Source organism: Scyliorhinus torazame, chromosome 18 (genome assembly GCF_047496885.1).
Source record: "Scyliorhinus torazame isolate Kashiwa2021f chromosome 18, sScyTor2.1, whole genome shotgun sequence".
Taxonomy (NCBI): Eukaryota; Metazoa; Chordata; class Chondrichthyes; order Carcharhiniformes; family Scyliorhinidae; genus Scyliorhinus; species Scyliorhinus torazame.
The window spans coordinates 35,537,299-35,558,431 of NC_092724.1; the positions used below are offsets into that span (position 1 = coordinate 35,537,299).

Genomic DNA, 21,133 nt, shown 5'->3' on the forward strand with positions numbered 1-21,133 from the left:
TCATCGGCGTGACCCGGTGCTCCAGGCTCACGCCGACCAGCGAGGAAGTGAGTGACGGCCTGGGGGGTTGGCTCTGGGCAGGAAATGGCGTGGCCGCAGACTGATTGCGTGAGGAGAGGTGTGTCTCGGCTTGTGTGTGTGTGTGCGGCGGGGGGGGTGGTTAGAGTAGGCTGGGCTCCGGGGGAGTGCCAGGAGGGGGTCCGTGCCGGGGTGGAGGTTGGGGGTTGGGGGGGGACCGTGCTGGGGTGGGGGTTGGGGGTTGGAGGGGGTCCGTGCCGGGGTGGAGGTTGGGGGTTGGAGGGGGTCCGTGCCGGGGTGGAGGTTGGGGGTTGGGGGGGGTCCGTGCTGGGGTGGAGTTTGGGGAGGGGGTCCGTGCTGGGGTTGAGGTTGGGGGTTGGGGGGGTCTGTGCCGGGGTGGAGGTTGGGGAGGGGGTCCGTGCTGGGGTGGAGGTTGGGGGTTGGGGGGGTCCGTGCCGGGGTGGAGGTTGGGGGTTGGGGGGGTCCGTGCTGGGGTGGAGGTTGTGGGTTGGGGGGGGTCCGTGCTGGGGTGGAGGTTGGGGGGGGGCTCCGTGCCGGGGTGGAGGTTGGGGGTTGGGGGGGTCCGTGCTGGGGTGGAGGTTGGGGATGGGGTCCGTGCCGGGGTGGAGGTTGGGGGGGGGTCCGTGCCGAGGAGGGTGATGGGAGGGCAAGTGAGTTGGTCCACCTGGCCAGGTGCCAGCCTCCAACAGTTGGACCCATGCGGTCCATGCCACCTGGCTGGGGGGAGGATGGGATATGGGCAATGATGACATGTCGTCATTCCTCTCCCCCCCCACCAGGCTGTCATGTTTTCAGATCATCCAGCGATGTTGGCCGCCGTGGTGGCAGCCGCTCATGTCTATGTTGCCCTGGAAGAGGAGGAGGAGGAGGAGGAGGAGCGTGCCAGAGAGGCGGCGCAGACTGCCGCAGAGGGGCAGGCGGCAGCCGCCCAGGCTGGAGGGACACCTGACCGACAGGACGAGGAGGGGGAGGAGAACGTCGCGGCCCCACGGCAACGGAGGCACCCGAGGGCGCCCCGTGTGTACCGGCCCCGGCAGCCATACCAGGACCTCACGGACCGGGAATGCAGGAGGAGACTCCGGATGAGCCGGGAAACCGTGGCACACATCTGCCACCTGCTGGCACACCTGTCACCGCGTGGCACTGGCGGGGGACACCCTCTCCCCGTGTCCGTCAAGATTACGGTGGCCCTGATCTTTTATGCAACGGGGTCATTCCAGGCACCGAGTGGGGACCTGTCCGGCATATCGCAGACATCGGTGCACCGGTGCATCCGGGCAGTGACAGGTGCCCTTTATGCCATGGCGCACCGCTACATCCGCTTCCCCGTGGACCGGGCCGGCCAAGATGCCCGGGCCGTGGGCTTCTCTGCCATGGCCGGGTTCCCCATGGTCCAGGGCGCGATCGATGGGATGCATGTCGCCGTGCGGCCACCTGCAGATAACAGGGCCGTGTTCACAAATAGGAAGGGGACCTATTCGATGAACGTACAGGTGGTCTGCGACCACCGCATGATGATCCTGCACGTCTGCTTCCGTCACCCAGGCAGTGTACACGACTCATTCGTGTTGTCGCGGTCATCCATCCCCGGCATGTACGAGGGACGCCATCCCCGGCTGAGGGGCTGGTTGCTGGGCGACAGAGGCTACCCATTGCGATCGTGGCTGATGACGCCTATACGGAGGCCACGCAATGAGGCGGAGAACCGCTACAATGATGCCCATGTAGCGACAAGGGGAGTGATCGAGAGGTGCTTTGGCGTGCTGAAGATGCGTTTCAGGTGCCTGGACCTCTCTGGGGGCGCCCTCCAGTATCGGTCAGATAGGGTCGGCCGCATCATTGTGGTGTGCTGCGTCCTGCACAACATAGCCCAGCAGAGGGGCGATGTGCCGCAGGCAGAGGAGGGCGGAGTGGAGGAGCAGCAGGAAGAGGCACAGTCCTCCCCAGATGAGGGGGATGGGGGCAATGGTCAGGGCAGACGGGGTAGACACAGGCGGGTGGCTGTCCACCGTTACCGGCTGGCCCAGCGGACACGGGACAGACTGATAGACGCCCGCTTCACTGACTAGATGGGCGTGGGAATCGGGTAGTATGGCCACAGACCGCACACCATGGCAACAGCCGACCACCCACACCCCCCACCCATCCACCCACCCAGCACCCTCACCCCCCTCCCCAACCCCACACACCCCACCCGCATGCACACCACCCCCCCCCCCATTGCCGATCCACCGGCGGCACAACGGGCCGGGCTCACACAGTTGCGGGTGGACACGTGTCTATCGCAGGCCATGGAGGATGATGACAACCCGCCCTGCGATGAGCTCCTGGCTCTACATCGTTGGACTATGTCTGACCCATGGCCACAGTACCACCATCCACCCGGACCATCCCTGCATGCGGCTGTGCCACTGCAGCGCACGGTCCCGTCCTCTGCCCGGGGGATGTTGATGGCGGCCCAGGGGGAAGGGGGCAGACTCACCTGGGGCTAAGGTAAGACCACCCGTCACACACACACTTGCGCTCAACGTACATGACACGCCTGCACACTTTGGACAGAGCACAAAGGCAGCTTCGGTAGGTGTAACATTGACTTTAATAACCAAAGGAGTTCATGCACGTGCCCTAGCCCCTAAAACTCATCTGTGCCCTGCACCCGTGCCAACTTACTCAGTGTCTAATTGTTTGGCCTTTCGGGCCCTTTGACTACGTCTATGTGGTTCCCCAGACGGTACAGCAGAACTGGAGGTGGACTCCTGTGATTCCTGCCCTCTGACACTGGATCCCTTTGGCGGCCGTTTCCTGGGGCGTCCTGGCCTAGATGGGCCAGGCTGCGGCCCGGGCGACTGGGATGGCGAGCTGCCAGCCTGTCCTGCCCGTTGCCCACCCGATGCACCTGGGACGGAAGGGGGGGGAGTCCAAGGTGTCGCGGTGTACCGAGACCTCCCCTACAGAGGGAGCCGGGACGGACCACACCACCTCCTCCTCCCTCAGGGTGCCCGATGGCACCCAGGCCTCTACATGGGTGGGGGATGCAAACGGACTGGCCATCCGAGCCCCCCCGACATCTGGCGCTGCCAGTCCTGGAGGCCCGTGCTGGTATCGACAAGGGTCTGCAGGTTTGCAGCCATGGAGCCCAGGGTGTTGGCAAACCCTGTCTGTGACTGTGCGACGCCGGCTCGCACATGGCCACTGGCGCCGATGCCCTCAGCGATGGCCTGCTGAGACTGGGCCATGGCCTGCAGAGACTGGGCCATGGCCTGCAGAGACTGGGCTATGGCGTTGAGCGCCTCTGCCATCTGGCGCTGGCACTGGCTCATGGCCTCCTGTGAGAGGGCAGCCATTTCCTGGGCCACAGACGCCGCCTGCACGGAAGGCCCCAGGCCTCGCAAACCGTTCCCCATGTCTGACACCGTCGCAACCATTGCCTCCACCGCGGACGCCACCCGTGCGGTGTCAGCCTGGGTGGCACGACTGACCGGGACCACTCCCAGCTCCTGGACGCGGGTGGACTCCTCCACCTGCGACCGCAGCCGCCGCAAGCCGCCCATCACCCTCTTCGCTCGTCTCCAGGTCGGTGGTTGCATCGGATCTATGTGTGGGTGTGGTAACTGCAGGAACCCGGGATCCATCTGGGCGGCAGATGTTCGCTTGGCCTGGGCTGCCCTCCAACCGCCCGGTCCCTCTGCTGCTCCTACCTCCACCTGCTGTACCGGGACGGCTGTGTTGTGCGCACCAGTGAGTGTACCAGACGCCTCATCACTGAAGTGCCCAACCGTGGTGAGTGTTTCTGCGATGGTGGAGGGTGTTGGTGAAAGCAGTGGCGTTGTGTCGTGCTCTTCGTCCCACTCTGACTCCATGGCACTTTGGGGTGGGGGTTCGTCTCCACCCATCCACTCTGAGTCACTGTCCGGTATTTCGTCTTCCCGGGTAGAGGTGTCCTGGGTAGTGCTGTCCCGGGTAGGGGTGTCCTAGGTAGTGGTGTCCTGGGTAGTGGTGTCCTGGGTAGTGGTGTCCTGGGTAGTGGTGTCCTGGGTAGTGGTGCCCTGGCTCGGATGTGACGGGGGCCTGTGGCTGCCCCCCTCATCGCTGGGTGGTCGCTCCCGCACGTGACGGGGGTGTCGTCTCCCTGTTGCTCCAGGTCTCTCCGTCTCCTGTGGTCTCCGAGGGGCATCCTGCGGGCGTCGCATGCTGGAGGGTGCGGGTCTCTCCGTCTCCTGTGGTCTCCGAGGGGCATCCTGCGGGCGGTGTGCATCTGCGGGGATGGGTGCCTGGACGTTTGGTCCTGCGATACACAATGAAGCATGCATGGTTAGACATCAGGCAGTGATCAGGTGATACGGGGGAGGGGGATATAGGGGAGGGGGGATATGGGGACGGGCTGTCGGTGGCTCACTTGCTGTTGGGCCCCCGACCTCTGCATCAGCAACCTCCCGGTCCTCAGGTCCGCCAGCCAATTCCAGGGCCCTTTCCTCGTGTACGGTCAGTGGCCTCTCATCAGCGGGCCCTCCTCCAGTCCTCACATGCTCCCTATTGTTGTGTGCGTGCTTCTCCTGTGGGGGGGGGGGGGGGGTGGTGGCAGGGGTAAAAGGCAACAGTGTTAGGCAGGTATATGAATGCACGCCATCGGTTGCGCGTGCATTGCAGAGGTTAAGGTTAGGGCTGGATTCACTTGGCGATCTGGGGGAGGGGGGATATGGGGGAGGGGGATATGGGGGAGGGGGGATATGGGGGAAGGGGATATGGGGGAGGGGGATATGGGGGAGAGGGGATATGGGGAGGGGGGATATGGGGGAGGGGGGATATGGGGGAGGGGGGATATGGGGAGGGGGGATATGGGGAGGGGGGATATGGGGGAGGGGGGATATGGGGGATGGGGGATATGGGGGAGGGGGGATATGGGGGAGGGGGGATATGGGGGAGGGGGGATATGGGGGAGGGGGGATATGGGGGAGGGGGTATATGGGGGAGGGGGGATATGGGGAGGGGGATATGGGGGAGGGGGGATATGGGGAGGGGGGATATTTGGGGGGGGATATGGGGGATATGGGGAGGGAGATATGGGGGAGGGGGGGATATGGGGAGGGGGGATATGGGGAGGGGGGGATATGGGGGAGGGGGGATATGGGGGAGGGGGGATATGGGGAGGGGGGGATATGGGGGATATGTGGGAGGGGGGATATGGGGGAGGCTCACCCTGCCTGCTCTGACGAGGTCGTTCACCTTCTTGTGGCACTGGGTGCCTGTCCGTGGTGTCAGGGCCACAGCGGTGACGGCCTTTGCCACTTCCCTCCACAGACGCCGGCTGTGGCGTGGGGCAACTCTGCGGCCGTGCCCGGGATACAGGGCGTCCCTCCTCTGCTCCACCATGTCCAGGAGCGCCTCCACATCGCGTGACTCGAACCTCGGGGCTGAGCGACGGCCAGCCATCCAGTCGGGTGTTGCGGTCGGGTGTTCCGGTCGGGTGGGGGGAGCTGCGCGGCCTTATGAGTCGTCACGCCGTGCAGCGCGTATGACACTGCACGGCGTGAACCACTGCGCAAGCGCGGATCCCGTTACGTCGCTGCTAGCCCATTTCGGGCCGGAGACTATCGTCCCATTTTTATGACGTGACGCAAGTGGGATTTGCGCCGTTTTTTGCGCCGATCGCGGACTTTCCGCCGATAATGGAGAATTTCGCCCCAGATCTTTCTCTTCCCTCCCCTCCACTCACTCCACTGACCTGATCATGACTAGAGTCCTCAACCCTATGTAGATTGCGAGTGATCACTCCCAAAGTTTCTGGTTACATCTTCCTGCCACGGGTTTCAGGTTCCATCCCCCAGCCAGGCACTCAATCTAGCCAGATGTTGGGAATTAACACTGCTGCCTCATAGTATCAGGGACCCGGATTCGTTTCTGATCTTGGGTGACTACCTGTATGGAATTTGTACATTCTCCCCATGTCTGCGTGGGTTTCCTCCGGGTGCTCCGGTTTCCTCTCACAGTCCAAAGTTGTGCACGTTAGGTTCATTGGCCGTTTTAAATTGCCCTTAGTGCCTAAAGGTTAGGTGGAGGTACAGGGATAGGGTGGGGGGAGGGGGGGAGTGCTCTTTCAGAGGGTTGGTGCAGATTTGATTGGCTGAATGGCTTCCTTCTGCACTGTAGGGCTTCTATACTTTATTTAAATGTTCCTGTGCCAACCCTACACAGCTCTGAACAGGAGCATAAGCCCAACTTCAGGGTTTAAAACTGTTTTCTGATTCACTACACTGTCAACCATGTCACATGGGGAGCAACAGACATGAAATGTACAAAGAATAATACAGCACAGGAACAGGCCCTTCAGCCTTCCAAGCCTGTACCGGTCATGCTACCACCCTTAGCCAAAACCCTCAAAACTTCCTAGTTCCGTATCCCTCTATACCCATCCTATCCATGTATTTCCATGTTTTTGGGATCCTTAAGGGGGAGGGGGAGCAGCCCCAACTCGTGGTCCACATAGGTACCAACGACATAGGTAGGAAAAGGGATAGGGATGTAAGGCAGGAATTCAGGGAGCTAGGGTGGAAACTTAGATCTAGGACAAACAGAGTTATTATCTCTGGATTGTTACCCGTGCCACGTGATAGCGAGATGAGGAATAGGGAGAGAGAGGAGTTGAACACCTGGCTACAGAGATGGTGCAGGAGGGAGGGTTTCAGATTTCTGGATAATTGGGCTCATTCTGGGGTCGGTGGGACTTCTACAAACGGGATGGTCTACCAGCAGGCAGGAAGTGTACCAGCAGGCAGGAAGGTGGTTTAAAGTGTGTCTTCTTCAATGCCAGGAACATTCTGTTGCTAACTTTTGGTTGGCTCTTAAATCGTAATTTGCTCTGTTTGTTTAACCTTTGCTTTGGAGTCGCCAGGTATCTTTATGATACCGCCACGAGGTTCAAGTTCAAGTAATGATCAATAACTCAAAACACCAATTAGTAAGATTCAAATCAAAACACATTTATTATACACAGTCAATCGCTACTCATGCATAAATTCTACTTAATAAACTATCTCTATAACTAACAGGCCTATATGTAGCTTTGGACTGGCCCACCAGGTCAGGGGAACAAATGGCCTTTCGTCCAGGTCCTGAGTCTATGGGATTAAAAAGCTGGTATGGACTGGTAGCTAGGAGCGCCTATCTCGTAGCGAGTGTTGACTTGAGACTTACTTGCTTGGAGGCAGCTTGGACAGTTCACTCTCAAGGGTTGATTCGCTGCTGAGTGATCGTGCCAAGAAGGACGATTTGAACTTGGGGGCTTTACTTTATAGTCCCCAGGGGCTTCCCGCCCTTTGGGGCGGACCCCGTACCTGGTTCCAAGTGATTGGACTACTTTCCGATCACTTGGATCGATTTCTCCAATGCTGGAGCGGTTCCCTGATCGCTAGGCGGTCCTAATTGTCCGTTGGCCTTCCTTTGTCTTGGCTCCTGCTGGCGCTGAGGAGTCTGACTTGGTTTTGTTTACCTTTACAGTTGCCATTGTGCCTGGGGATCGCACATTACTATGTAGATGGCTGCTACATTACTATGCAGATGGCTGCTACATTACTATGCAGATGGCTGCTGGTTTCGGTGCTGTCTGGTTGTTTTGCAGGTTCCAATATACATGATTCCTGTATTTGCTAGTCTTTGCCTGTGTTGGCTGAATTTCCCTTCAGCCTTTGCGGATCTCCATTTTAAGTCGGGAAGTGGCCAACTCAGGTGGCTACAGTCCGGAATAAGGTGGGTGAACTTGCGGCATGGGTTGGTACATGGGACTTCGATGTTGTGGCCATTTCGGAGACATGGATAGAGCAGGGACAGGAATGGTTGTTGCAGGTGCCAGGGTTTAGATATTTCAGTAAGCTCAGGGAAGGTGGTAAAAGAGGGGGAGGGGTGGCATTGTTAGTCACGGACAGTATTACGGTGCCAGAAAGGACGTTTGATGAGGACTCGTCTACTGAAGTAGTATGGGCTGAGGTTAGAAACAGGAAAGGAGAGGTCACCCTGCTAGGGGTTTTCTATAGGCCTCCGAAAAGTTCCAGAGATGTAGAGGAAAGGATTGCAAAGATGCTTCTGGATAGGAGCGAAAGCAACAGGGTAGTTGTTATGGGGGACTTTAACTTTCCAAATATTGACTGGAAACGCTGTAGTTCGAGTACTTTAGATGGGTCCGTTTTTGTCCAATGTGTGCAGGAGTGTTTCCTGACACAGTATGTAGATAGGTCAACGAGAGGCGAGGCCATTTTGGATTTGGTACTGGGTAATGAACCAGGACAGGTGTTAGATTTGGAGGTAGGTGAGCATTTTGGTGATAGTGACCACAATCCGATTACGTTTACTTTAGTGATGAAAAGGGATAGGTATATATCGCAGGGCAAGAGTTATATCTGGGGGAAAGGCAATTATGATGCGATGAGCCAAGACTTAGGATGCATCGGATGGAGAGGAAAACTGCAGGGGTTGGGCACAATGGAAATGTGGAGCTTGTTCAAGGAACAGCTACTGCGTGTCCTCGATAAGTATGTACCTGTCAGGCAGGGAGGAAGTGGTCGAGCAAGGGAACCGTGGTTTACTAAAGCAGTCGAAACACTTGTCAAGAGGAAGAAGGAGGCTTATGTAAAGATGAGACATGAAGGTTCAGTTAGGGCGCTCGAGAGTTATTAGTTAGCTAGAAAGGACCTAAACAGAGAGCTAAGAAGAGCCAGGAGGGGACATGAGAAGTCTTTGGCAGGTAGGATCAAGGATAACCCTAAAGCTTTCTATAGATATGTCAGGAATAAAAGAATGACTAGGGTAAGAGTAGGGCCAGTCAAGGACAGTAGCGGGAAGTTGTGCGTGGAGTCCGAGGAGATAGGAGAGGTGCTAAATGAATATTTTTCGTCAGTATTCACACAGGAAAAAGATAGTGTTGTCGAGGAGAATACTGAGATTCAGGCTACTAGACTAGAAGGGCTTGAGGTTCATAAGGAGGAAGTGTTAGCAATTCTGGAAAGTGTGAAAATAGATAAGTCCCCTGGGCCGGATGGGATTTATCCTACGATTCTCTGGAAAGCTAGGGAGGCGATTGCTGAGCCTTTGGCTTTGATCTTGAAGTCATCTTTGTCTACAGGAATAGTGCCAGAAGACTGGAGGATAGCAAATGTTGTCCCCTTGTTCAAGAAGGGAAGTAGAGACAACCCCGGTAACTATAGACCAGTGAGCCTTACTTCTGTTGTGGGCAAAATCTTGGAAAGGTTTATAAGAGATAGGATGTATAATCATCTGGAAAGGAATAATTTGATTAGAGATGGTCAACATGGTTTTTGAAGGGTAGGTCGTGCCTCACAAACCTTATTGAGTTCTTTGAGAAGGTGACCAAACAGGTGGATGAGGGTAAAGCAGTTGATGTGATGTATAGGGATTTCAGTAAAGCGTTTGATAAGGTTCCCCACGGTTGGCTACTGCAGAAAACACAGAGGCATGGGATTCAGGGTGATTTAGCAGTTTGGATCAGAAATTGGCTAGCTGGAAGAAGACAAAGGGTGGTGGTTGATGGTAAATGTTCAGACTGGCGTCCAGTTACTATTGGTGTACCACAAGGATCTGTTTTGGGGCCACTGCTGTTTGTCATTTTTATAAATGACCTGGAGGAGGGCGTAGAAGAATGGGTGAGTAAATTTGCAGATGACACTAAAGTCGGTGGAGTTGTGGACAGTGCAGAAGGATGTTACAAGTTACAGAGGGACATAGATAAGCTGCAGCGCTGGGCTGAGAGGTGGCAAATGGAGTTTAATGCAGAAACATGTGAGGTGATTCATTTTGGAAGGAATAACAGGAAGACAGAGTACTGGGCTAATGGTAAGATTCTTGGCAGTGTGGATGAGCAGAGAGATCTCGGTGTCCATGTACATGTACATAGATCCCTGAAAGTTGCCACACAGGTTGAGAGGGTTGTTAAGAAGGCATTTGGTGTGTTAGCTTTTATTGGTAGAGGGATTGAGTTTCGGAGCCATGTTGCAGCTGTACAAAACTCTGGTGCGGCTGCATTTGGGGTATTGCGTGCAGTTCTGGTCGCCGCATTATAGGAAGGATGTGGAAGCATTGGAAAGGGTGCAGAGGAGATTTACCAGAATGTTGCCTGGTATGGAGGGAAGATCTTATGAGGAAAGGCTGAGGGACTTGAGGCTGTTTTCGTTAGAGAGTAGAAAATTAAGAGGTGACTTAATAGAGGCATACAAGATGATCAGAGGATTGGAAATGGTGGACAGTGAGAGCCTTTTCCCTTGGATGGTGATGTCTAGCACGAGGGGACATAGCTTTAAATTGAGGGGAGATGGATATAGGGCAGATGTCAGAGGTAGGTTCTTTACTCAGAGAGTAGTAAGGGTGTGGAATGCCCTGCCTGCAACAGTAGTGGACTCGCCCACACTAAGGGCATTTAAATGGTCATTGGATAGACATATGGATGATAAGGGAATAGTGTAGATGGGCTTTAGAGTGGTTTCACAGGTCGGCGCAACATCGAAGGCCGAAGGGCCTGTACTGCGCTGTAATGTTCTATGTTCTATTTGTTGAGATGCCTTAAAGATGCCTAAGTGACAGAGTGCAGCTTGAAACTTTGATGCAGTTTATTACGGAATGCTGAAGTTCTTCAGGCTGCATTGCATAATGATACTGTGCAAATTAAAGTTTAACTATTCCTACAATGGTTGCTCTTATACAAATATTTAGGATAAGGTACCTTGATTCAAATTTGATATGTAAACATTTGTGATATAGACCGAATCGTTGAATCTTAAATATTTCATTGTCTATGAGTTGTCTGTGTGTTGTCAAGCTATTCATTCATTTATGTTACCCACATTTGTGAAAGAAAATTAATATTTTTTTCTTTCACTTTGAATATCCCTATAGGTCTGGATCAGTTGATGTTACCAGCAGATGTTACTTCAATCCAAATGTTGCAAGTGAACTAGTGACGGCAGAAAGAGTCAGGACAGAATTTGCTGCTGGAACAAGTAAAACAAGCTTGCTTGGAAATGTCTACATGCTGCGCAATGACAGTTTGACAGTGGGTAAGTATCAACTCTAATTGCCTTTATTTATAAATAGTTCATTTGAATTAGTAATTAATATGAATTAAGGCTAGTTGACTACTGTGCAAAAAATGGACACGAGTGATTTGTTTTGGGGGGTCGGGGGGTCAAATAGTGATACTAAGCAGAGTTCTGAATTTGACATGGTCCAAGTAGGAAGATAGTGCAGGAGTTGCATTATTAGGGTTCGGGTTACCTACAGTAGAAGCAGTGGCAGAGTCACTGGAAGGTCAAGGTAGGTGGATGGAGGGAGTTAGCTCAATCATTAATGAGTTACACAGATTATAAAAAACCTGGTGACTATACATTCTCTACAACGTCACCAGCATTGCAGTTTTGAAAAAAAGCATCCCGGCTATCATTGATAATGTACAATTAATTTTGGAGTTTTTCAGATTTTGCTCTTGTGGGAATTAGCAATAAACATTATTTGACGAAGTCAGTTATTTGTTATAAATACTAAGCCCATCAACAGGAACACTTAAAAAGAACTTTCAAAATAATGTTGCAACTGACATGATGACTGTAAATTAGATTTTGAATGACAGGACGCTGGGTTTCACGCCTGGTGCAATCAAAGTTTCAACTTAGCATTGAAACCGGTGTCTGTTTTTGAATTGGGAGCTAAATTCAACAGCGTTCAAAAATGGGCACTGTATGTTTAACTCCAGTTCACTGATTGCAATGCACCACGATTCTCGTGATTTAATTACCCAGTCATGGCTGACCTCGTCGTTGATAGGCTGGATGCATCAGCAAGGGACCAATAACCTGAGTGGCTAGTTTCACTATAAAGGTAGCCTGCACATTTGAACTAGGAGATGCATTGCCACTGGGAGCTTTAGGGGGTCAATTTGCCCTGGGAAAAATAATTTAAAATAGCACAACCGGGAGAATGGCGACTCATCGTTTCCGGACATTGTACTGGGTGCCTTGGCGGAGGAATTGGAAAGAAGGAGAGATGTCCTGCATCTGCATGGGGCACAGAGGCCTCAAGATGCATACTAAGGGGACAATGGGCGAGATTCTTTTGGTCCACCAGCAGCGTGTTTTTCAGCAGTGCGCCATTCGTGGGCAGCGAGATTCTATACTCCCACTGCCTGTCAGTGGGATTTCCCATTGTAGCCACCTCATGCCGCCAGGAAACCTGCTGGCGGGGGTGCCCGCCAGTGGTAAAAGTGAATTGCAACGACCGGAGAATTTCAGCCAGTGGGAGCAAATAGTCAGGGAGGTGAATGGCAGGTTTCTAGGGACCTGGATGCAGTGCTACGCACAGGTTATAACTCCATGGAGGCGGGGGAGCTGACCATTATTGAGATAGATATTTCTGAGGCAGTGGCAGTGCTTGGACGGAAACCATTCAAGATGATGGTACCCTCATACATAATGACACTTCTGGCGCAGTGGTTAGCATTGCTGTCTCACGGCGCCGAGGTCCCAGGTTCGATCCTGACTCTGGGTCACTGTCCATGTGGAGTTTGCACATTCTCCCCGTGTTTGCGTGGGTTTCGCCCCCACAACCCATAGATGTGCAGGGTAGGTGGATTGGCCATGCTAAACTGCTCCTTAACTGGAAAAAATTAATTGGGCAGTCTGAATTTTAAAAAAAATACATAATTACCCTTCTTCCATTGCACCACCCTCATTCGAGCTCTCTGCTGATTTCCAATCACCTCTTCTTTTTGTGCACTCCCACCCCTCCTGGCACCACAACCATATCATTGTGCCATTCCTCCTTCATACACTCAATGAGGTACCAAATGACAAGATTGCTTCGCCTTTGTAAGACCCAGATGAGAACTTTGATGGGATATCTACTGACGAACGTTGAGGGGTATGTACAATGAAATGCTTGGTGTATTGGGAAGCCAGAAAACCATCAAGGAGCATGGAGGAGTCCAGCACAAACCAGCACAGGGTTTTGCACAGAGCGTGGAGCCCATCTTTCCCAGCACGGAAGTTGTGGTCAACTCTATTTGAACACAACGTCTCATAGCCAATATCACAGCTTCCACAGCAGGACAAGCAGCAATGACCCAGTGTCTGAGTGCAATCTCAGACCATGTCATAAAAACTCAGCTTATTTACGTGTAACTTCAGACTGCTGCCATTGTGTCTGTGGATTGCAGTCTTCAAAGGGATTGGAGGGTATCACGGCAACCCTGCACGTCAACAGATTTCTAGGATTGCAGAGGTGCCATCTCCATGGAGCACAATCCTGCTGTCCTCTCTCAGGGTTTCTGCATTCGTCATCCCAAGCCAGTCATTCTGCCAGTGCCCTCGCCACTGCTAGCTCCGGCTGCTGCTGTCCAGAAGGAGAATGTGCAACCCGAAGTTGAGCATTCTAGGTTCAGAGCTACTCAAGATTGTCGGCCAAGTCCAGCTGCAATCTTCCACACTGAAATTCGGAGGGTGTCAGACACTGAGTCCGTTGTGTTGGAGCACCAGGACAGGTAAAAGCACACAGAAAACGGGCATTAACCTTTCTACATGATGTGGCTTGATTTTATTAGCTTTGTAATTTTGAAGTGGTTTCCATTTTGCTTTAGTAGCCAGGCAGACCAAGTGAACCGGCAGAGAAATTTTGGACCAAAACTGGGCCTCCCACCTGCACGTGTCATCTCTCTGCTCGAACTACCGACTCTTCCGGGAGGCCTGATGTGCCTCCTCCGCCCTCCTAAATTTGGAAATACAATACCTAGTTGGGTTCTCGATCACCAGCCCAGGAGCAGTTCAGCTGGCGTGATACCTCTGGTTGAATGAAGTGTTGAGTTGTACAACAACACAAAATTAGCCAGCCTCTGGCGAAGTGGTTTATCGGGTTGCTTTTTCATGGCATTCTTGAAAGCTTGAACAGTCCATTTGACACTAGGTGGTAGGGGGCTGTCGACTTGTGTTGTATGCCATTTGCACTCACAAAACGCTGGAAATCATCACCAGTGAAGGGGATACTATTTTCCAAAACAATTGACTCAGGAAGCCCATGAATGCAAAACAATTGGCACAAGGCATCTGCCATGACCACCCAAGGTAGTGGTCCCCATCTCTTGAACTGATAACCACTTTCTACGGGTACCTCCCAGCACCAAAAACACCTTTTCCAGGAATGGGCCCGCATAATCAATGTAGACCCTGGTCCACCGGCGACCTGGCCATTCCCTTGGGTGAAAACTAGTGGAAGGCGGCAAAAATTGTTGCATTTGGCAAAGGTGGCACTGTTATACTAGTTCTTCAATGGTTTTGTCTGTGCCTGGCCCCCGGACATAAATGCACGCTAACATCTTCATCTCTGTCTTCCCGGGGTGGGCACTGTGAAACTCTTGAAAAAGGAGTCCCTTGGCCTGAGGCAACACGACCACCTGTGATCCCGACAGAATCATGTCATCTTCACATGTCAACTCATCTTAACTAATAAAGTAGGGCCTCAGCTATTCTTACTTCTCGTAATGCCAGCCAGTCTGTATCGTTCATTGACCTTTGAAAGGATAATGTCTCTTTAGGTCCAGTTACAGATGCGTCCCACAGACACTGGCAAAGAGTCTAGGAGGTTTAAGACTAGAATGATCTCCTGGGGTACAGATTGAGGTGGAATGCTCTTCAGTAGGGGCAGACAGCTTAATGCATATACAATATCAATTTGTGTCTCAGGCCGGTGCTGTAAGACATAGTTGTAAGCCGCCAACAGCCGGGTCCAATGCTGCCAAGCCTGTGGGTGGTATGGGCTTATCTTCCAGTAACAGGCCCAGTAATGGCTTGTCGTCAGTCACTATTTCGAACTGTCGACTGTACACATACTGGTGGAATTTCTTCACACCAAATATGACAGCTAAGCCCTCCTTCTCAATCTGGGTGTATTTTCGTTCTGTTTCAGAAAGGTCCCTCGAGGTACAGGCTACAGGACGTCCCAAACCATTTACAATTTTATGGGATAAAGTGGCCCCTATACATTAAGGGGGCCAACACATGTCAGCACTATTGGTTTCCCCAGACCAAAATGCACCAAGAGGTTTGATGATTGCAGTGTTTGCTTCACAACTCGGAAGGCCTTCTCGTGAGGCTCCCTCCATTCCCCCCACTGATTCTTCCTTAATAACGGGTGTAATGGTGCCAATGTTGTGGCTCGATCCAAGGAAGGACTCAAACTCCCTAACATTTCTGGGTGCGGGAACATTTCGTATGGCCTTGACCTTTTCTTCCACTGGATGCCACCTTGTCGCAACAATGTAAAATCCTGGGTACGTCACGTCTGAGGCCTGAAAAGTACATTTTTCAAACGATACCGAACGCCAGTCTGATATACTGGAAGAGGCCTTTATGGGTATTGATTGTAGAAAATCTCTGAGACTCCTCATCCACCTCCAGTTGCAGGTAGGCATAACTGAGGTCCAATTTTGAATAGGTGAGGCCCCCTGTCAGCTTGGTATAGAGGTCTTCAATTCAGGGAATCGGATACCGATCGACCTGGGCAGCTTGATTTATTATCGGCTTACATTTGCCACAAATCCGAATTGGTCGATCAGGTGTAAGGACAGGCACTAGTGGCGCCGCCCACTCTAAAAACTGAATGGGCTTGGATATACCCAGCCCTTCCAATCTCTTTAGCTCTGCTTCAATCTTCTGATGAAATGCTTATCGCACTGGTCTGGCTCTGAAGAACTTGGATGTCGAATCGGATTGACATATACCTTGACTTTTAGGCCTTTCATCTGACCTAATTCTTTGTGGAACATGTTTTCATATCTCTTTGAGGCACTTGGAGGAGGCCATCACACATTTTAGTGATTTCCAGCCAGTAGAACCTAATCTTCTGTAACCAGTCTCTTTCCAAAAGACTGGTTTTGTGTCCTTCCATGATAACCAAAGGCAGATTGGTCTCCTGCCCTCTGTCAGCCACTGAGGTGTTGGCTGTTCAGAGGATCTTCAAAATCTACCCCCAGTGAATGTCGAAAGCTTGGCTGTAGTACTCTCTGTTCCTGCACGTAGATATTACTTACCCACGATGGTCACCGAAGCCCTGGTGTCGAATTCCATTTTAAGGGGTCTACTATTTACCCTTAAGACAATTTCAATTGGAGGCATCTTATTCAATTGGACTATATTCAACCGGTGCATTGCATGCTCATTTTCAGAGCTCTTCTCCACTATGTTCAGTGGCGCTGTGGACTCCTGCTGCTGCTGTTCCTTTGGAATTGGCGCGCTTTGCCTTGAATGGCAACGTCCTGGAATGTGCCCCCTTCGGTTGCAATGGAAGAACACAAACTCCCGAGCATGGCAGGTCCCCTGAGGATGGTCCCCCTCTCCCCCCCTCACCTTGGATTCAGTTTGATGCCCCGATCCCTTCCCACTCCTTGGGTTCCGGTTCTGTACTGAGGACCGTGTCTGAGGTGTGCCTGTTGATCCTGCCACAGACCTTGCGGTGGTACCACCCAATACTTGGTTAGCCTCCCTTTCAGTCACACTCTGAAGGTCAGTGACACCTTTTTTAACAAATACCATCATCTGAGCTATCTCGGTCATTGTTGCAGCGTAATCAACGTCTCCACCTGAAGTGTCTTCTCCATATTAAGGTTATGGATCCCATAAACAAACTGGTTGCACAATATGCCACTCAGCAAGGTCCCAAACTCACAGGGATTCTCCGACCCTCCGTGTCAGAATCGCGCTCAGCGCGGGGGCGGAGAATAGCCATTCATGCCAGAAATCCGGCGCTTCCGCAATTCTCTGCAGACCAGCCAGTCGCAAGCGCGGTCGATGCGGCGCCGGCTGGGGGCCATTGGAACAGGCCCCCACAGCGATTCTCCGCGGTCGACTGGCCTAACTCCCGTCGGCGTGGTTTACATCTGGTACCACCCGCGGGAGCTGGGACCCGCGGCCGCGGTCTTGGTGGGGTGTAGCGGGAATCTGACTCCGGGTGGAGGGAGCCTCAGCGGTGGCCAGGCTCGCGATTGGGATCCACTAATTGGCGGGCCATCGCGGTCTGGGGGGACCTACCTTACTCCGTGTGGGCCCGCTGTGTGGCTCTGCCATGTTGGCGGCGCCCGTGCCGAGGTGGGCCGCCGAGCACATGCGCGGACCCGCTTGTGGTCGCCTTGTGCATGCGCAGCCGCACGGTCTGGACAGCAGGGCCCAGCCGGCAGCCAGAGCTGCGTGACGCTGCTGGGGCTCTGCTAGCCCCCTGGAAAATGGAGAATCACCCCGGATTTCCGAGGAAAAAGTTTGGAGTGTTCTCGCCCATTTTCCAGCGGGCATGGGGACTTAGTCCCCAAAAGGGAGAATCCCAGCCAAGGTCTTTGAGTTGGGTGCCTCCAGGAATGTGAGGTTCCTAATCAAATTGTACTTTTGGGGCCCGCAAACTTCTGCCTATCCTTGCCTGTGATCTTGTTCATGTTAAAGAAGAACCAGAGCAGTTTGATGTACTGACTCCATGACTTAACCCCTAAGTCAAATGGGTCTAGTTTCCCAATTCGAGACTTTTCCACTCACAATTTAAATGACTCTGACACTTTCTGGAGCTTCTCTACTTTCTCAATTGTTCCTTCTTTCCCCTCGATTCACGATGACTGTCAGCTTAGACCGAAAACATTTATCTCGTCACCGCGAGGTGGCTTGAGACATAAACTGGAGACTTCCAGTAAAAGAAAAGGGGGATTATTATGAAAGGAACAGGCAAAGAACACTATACAACAGGCCTTTACACTTCAGCACCCTCTTTCACACTGCCTGGGGTTCTATTCGCAGAGCCCAGCACAAACTCCCCATCGGCTCCCCATCGTGTACTCCCACATGATTGGCCCCGAGCCGATCACGTGGTCTGTGGAACCCGTCCCCTTAAACGGGCCATGCTCCCACACCTAGCTTTGTTAAAAATTTGTTAATAGGACATGGGCATAATCTGTGTAGGCAAGATTTGTTGCCCAAACCTAATTTTCGTTGAACAAGTGGCGGTGAGCCACCTCTTTGAGCCACTGTAGTCCATGTCATGAATGTACACTGTTAAAGTTGGTACTATAGAGCCATTGGTCTGAGACAATAATGGTGGTATCGCAATGTCTGCGACTATGTGAGTTGTATTGCCCAGTCTATCACAGTTGGATTAAAGGCACTAAGGATATCTACCAAAGCAATCTTATATAGGTAACACTGCTTTGGGTCAGCTAAAGTTGAAGTTAACTTTTCACACAATGTCACAGAGTGAACAATCTTTTTCAAAACTGTCTTTTTTTTACTTGTGGTACAGAGTAGTAAACTTCTTCTAATGTATTGTACATTTAACCAAAGGCGTATTTAAAGTTTTGGTGGCCCAGCGCTCTCCCTCTTTGCTGGACCCCCAAGTCACACCCCACCCTCTGGTGACATGGTGACCTGCCCCAAATGACAACAAGCCCTACCCTAAATGGCATTAAACCCCACCCAAAATGACATCAATGCTCTCCTGATCCCATCCACCTCAATGCTACCTGATCTGACCTCTGTTCTCACCCTCGCCGGTTCCGTTGCCCAGCTCTCCTGACACACAGCCCAAGCCTCTGGTCGGGTCGCCCCGCTTCTCCCCAAAAGCCACGTGGAGCCTGCCTGGCCCTCGCACCTCCCGACTGCTCACCTCTTGCTCAGGTTGGGTGGGAAGGGGGGTTGAGCTTCGACAACCGCATATGCTTTTGGCTGGCAGCCTGGCTGCTGTTGGCTTTATATGGCCTGCCCTGCCCTCTGCTCTTTGTTTGGTTGGTTTTCTACCATCCGACCTCCTCAGCCCTGGCCTGCAGGTCAAGAGTCGCCCACTGCTCCCCTCAACGGCCGTTGGCCAGTGCCTCCTTCTTGGTTCTCACTGAAGGCCCCACAGGCTCGTACCCTGATGTAAGGTTGCCAACCTCAGTTTTGCCTCAGGCTGCCGAGCCCAAATGCCGAAGACCTGGCTGCTGTTTCACTAAAGGAACATTCAAAAACTCACACCAGGCAATCAGGAGATCTGTCTGAACTGCTCTCTAGTCTCCACCACTCCTCAACGTCTGGGATAGCATTTTCCTGCTCTAAGGGGCTCCTCCAGTCAGAGCCAGATGTGGTTCTGCATTGCCTGCTGATAGGCCCAAGAATTAGCCTTTTTTGAAAATTCAGAGCTACCAGGCTCTGATTGGTTCTCCCACAGCCATCTGTCAGTATGGGGCCTCCCCATTAGCCAGGGCCGCACACTGCCGCACTGTGTGTTTCATTGTAAGTCCGCCTTTGCATTTAACCTCATTCAAATGAGGCCATACGAGGGATAATTGCATGAATTTGTGCTCCCCGTGGGAACCTTGCTCAGAGAACCAGGACTATGGCGCTGTAGCTCTATCTCTTACTCCAATTCCTTTTACCTGCAGCAGTCCCACTGGATATAAAAGATTGCAGAACTACCCCATGTAACTCAAATTGACTGGACATTTCACACTTAAGTAAATTATTGTACATCATCGCAATGAGAAGATTTTATTCAATTATATTTCACTATTAATTGTCCTGTATCCTGTATTTTCTATGCAGAAGCTAAAGAACCCGTCTCTGCCAGCAAAATAGAAATTCCTTATTGGGGAATCATACTCATCGTCCTAGGTGTGCTTCTCGTACTACTTCTGCTCTTCCTCTTGGGTTTACTGGTATGTACATTGGATTTTTCAATATTTTGCACAGTCCTGAAATCTAGAAATGCACAGTATGTAATGGAAAATTGACTGAACAAGATCATTACGTAGGCATGACATATAAAATCACTGGTCAACTCAGTCATAAAAATCATTTGTCTCTGAGGCTTAACAGCACAGAATTATCATTATTATTTCAATTTAAGTGCAGAATAAATTCTATTACTTCCGTTTTTCGAGTAAACCTGCTCAAAACATGAAAACGTGGGTTGGTAGCACAGAGCAGGTCAGTCAGCATCTCCAGAGAGAAAATACCGTCAATTTTCCAGGTGGATCCTTTCTTCAGATCTGGAAAGAAAGACAAGCCAATAAGGGAGAAAGGGCAACAACAGACTCCGTCATACCACCAGCACCACCCACTGTAAAATATCTAAAGGTCATAGAGAAAGTCTGAAGTGACTAAAGTCAGTATTCAGATCTTAACGGCATATTACCCAAGGAGAGAGATAGGACACTCTTCCTGAACTCAGTTGGAACATGATGTGGGGATGCCGGCGTTGGACTGGGGTGAGCACAGTGAAGAATCTGACAACACCAGACTAAAGTCCAACAGGTTTGTTTGAATCACTAGCTTTCGGAGTGCAGCTCCTTCATCGGATGTGTTGTAACAGAAGAGGAGCCAAATTCGTCAGTTGGAACAGAATAAGAACCAAAAGTTCATGGGTCAGTGTGGGAATAGGAGGGGAGGTTGCAGCAGTGAGCTATACTGAAATCATAATCAAACTTGCAGAAATAAAGATTGCAACATGAAATACAGTACACTAGGTTGGAGATTAGTGCAAATCATTACTCCCTGTGCTTGGAATGTATTTTTTTCCTATTATCTGTCCCCAGTTAATTACTGTAGCGTCACCCTCATAGTCAGCAATTTTGATGAAGAGAGTATGGACAGGTTATTCCATTCTGGCAGAATCTTCGTGTACATTTGGCTTTTCACGTGTCTTGTGGTTGCACTCCTAACCCTGGCTGATTTTCCTGTGTCAGGGGTCATATTTCACTACAATGGACCTTGAATCCCTATTGCAGCCCAGTTTTGTTGGAGGCCAATTATTTTTACGAAAGTGAAATTGTTGCATGGTCAAAGCTGCTATTTAAACTGCTTGTCTGCTCCGATAGTAATCCTAAGTACCAGAACTGCCGTGTGTTTTCTGGGTGTTATAACTCTGCAGGAGGCTAGGGGATCTGCAACCTCAGAGGTCCTGGGGCTTCACCTGAGTGCGGTCTGTCTAGATTGGGTGGATGGAGCTACCCCCTTAATCCAGAGGCTCTGGGACATAAATACCTCTTGGGCCGGGCGCCAGAGACCCTTCAGGAGGAGAAGGTGTAATAAATATTTGAGTTTCT

General features: G+C 51.9%; 1 protein-coding gene across 1 annotated transcript in view; it reads left to right on the forward strand.

Moving 5' to 3' along the window:
• The window catches only part of LOC140395776 (uncharacterized), a 187,344-nt gene that overhangs the window by 164,764 nt on the left and 1,447 nt on the right, over nucleotides 1-21,133 (forward strand). Inside the window, exons 120-121 of the mRNA XM_072483934.1 lie at nucleotides 10,936-11,096; nucleotides 19,632-19,744. Coding sequence (XP_072340035.1) covers nucleotides 10,936-11,096; nucleotides 19,632-19,744 — 274 coding nt within the window. The remainder of the gene's footprint in view (nucleotides 1-10,935; nucleotides 11,097-19,631; nucleotides 19,745-21,133) is intronic.